The sequence below is a fragment of the Colobus angolensis genome, unplaced genomic scaffold (genome assembly GCF_000951035.1).
Source record: "Colobus angolensis palliatus isolate OR3802 unplaced genomic scaffold, Cang.pa_1.0 Scaffold667, whole genome shotgun sequence".
NCBI lineage: Eukaryota > Metazoa > Chordata > Mammalia > Primates > Cercopithecidae > Colobus > Colobus angolensis.
The window spans coordinates 140072-141864 of record NW_012120343.1 but is presented as its reverse complement, the minus strand read 5'-3'; the positions used below and the strand labels follow the sequence as shown (position 1 = coordinate 141864).

At 44.2% G+C, this 1793-nt stretch overlaps 1 protein-coding gene across 1 annotated transcript in view; it reads right to left on the bottom strand.

Moving 5' to 3' along the window:
• Window positions 1–1793, bottom strand: part of LOC105500450 (E3 ubiquitin-protein ligase RNF216-like) — a gene marked incomplete at its 3' end in the record, with an annotated part of 30398 nt that overhangs the window by 2214 nt on the left and 26391 nt on the right. The window contains 1 exon segment of the mRNA XM_011925954.1: window positions 1179–1316. Within this exon segment, the coding sequence (XP_011781344.1) occupies window positions 1179–1316 (138 nt within the window).

The window sequence follows — 1793 nt, the reverse complement described above, 5'->3', positions numbered from 1 at the left end:
TCAGGCTGGTCTTGAACTCCTGACCTCAGGTGATCCGCCCACCTTGGCCTCCCAAAGTGCTGGGATTACAGGCGTGAGCCACCGTGCCCGCCCCTAATGTTAACATCTTATGTCAAAACCAGGAAGTTGACAGTGGTCTGCTACCATTAATGGGGCCAGTCTTTCCACTCATGTCTTCTCTTCTGGCCCAGGATCCCACAAGGCATCTAGTCGTCATGTCTCCTTAGTCTCTTCCAACCTGAGTTTCTCAGTATTTCTTGGTCTTTTACAGCCCTGACACTTTTGAAAAGTACTGGCCAGTAAGTTTGTAGAGTGTCTCTCAATTTGGTTTGTCTCATGATTAGACCTAAGTTAGGCACTTTGTGACAAGTTCTCAGCATATGCCAGACAGATGTCAATGTGTCTTACATATGGTTGGGGATATAGAAAGGCTCCCCGCTTTTTGACATGCGGTCTTACTCTGTTGCCCAGGTTAAAATGCAGTGGCTCCCACCTCAGCCTCCTGAGCAGCTTGACTACAGGTGTGAGCCACTATGCCCAGGTAATTTGTCTATTTTTTGTACAGACGGGGTTTCACCATGTTGACTAGCTGGTCTCAAACTCTTGACCTTAGGTGATCCACCTGCCTCAGCCTCCCAAAGTGCTAGGATTACAGGCGTGAGCCACCGTACCTGGGCAAAAAGTCATGTTCTTAATAACTGGTTTAGATTTCTATTGCTGCTGGAACAAAATACCACAAACTTAGTGGTGTAAAACAATGTAAAATTCCATACTGTGTTTGTTATATGCTGGTGTCCAGAGAAACTGACTTTGGAGAGAGAAATATGATCTTGTGTAAAGTAAGTTATGTTATCTTAATATATATTTAATCCAATAGGCTGCAACGTTCTGTCTTTCGGAGGTAACCTTCCCTCTGATTATGAATAAGATGATGAGTGAAGCGGGTGCTCCTCTGCAGCTAGGCATGGGGGCGTGGAAGAATTCTACTGCTCCCTAAAAAGAAATCTGCTGTGCTTACAGAACCCACGTAAACACACACAACAGGTAGTGCACACATAAGCACACAAGCAGAATTCCACCTCACCCTGAAAGAGGCACTTACACTTATCTATCAACATGGTCTCCTTAGACTCCAGGAATGTGTCCTATATACATGGGACGTATGACACAGTTCTTACCTTTCCAGATCCAAAGACTGCCTCTTGGGCGTATCTGATGAGACACTCTCTGCAGAATAAGGGAGCATCTGCGCACTGCGTCAGCTCCTCGAATGGAAATTCCCCATAGCAGCAGCGACACTCAATCAGCTGGCCGTCCTGCGGGCAGTCAAGAAACAATATGAAATGTCCTGCACTTAAGCAGAGGGAGAGCCTTGTCTCCCATCCTCATCTCTCTCCCACCCCCCACACAAATTCTGAGGTAAAAAGCAACCCATTCTAGGGGCCATAAAACAATGATGTGCTGTTTCGTGCTATATAAATCTAGCTCAAGATACTAGAACAACAGTAATCCATACCTAAAACAGCGACGTTTTCATGGGTTTTGTCTGGTATTCTTTAGAGTAATTCTTTGTATAAAGTGATCATATTCAATCCCATGGTGCAAAGGGAACTAGAATATCTGCATTCAGATGCTACTGTGATTATAAAAAGCAAGGATAAGGAGCACGAGAGATGTTACCCAAAATGGTTTCAAAAGTTGAATTTTGTTCTTGTCATAAAGAGTGTGAATGGGTCATATCCAAGTCTGAGCTTTATTTTAAGGGACTATTGAAGCTATAACTAAAGCAGCAA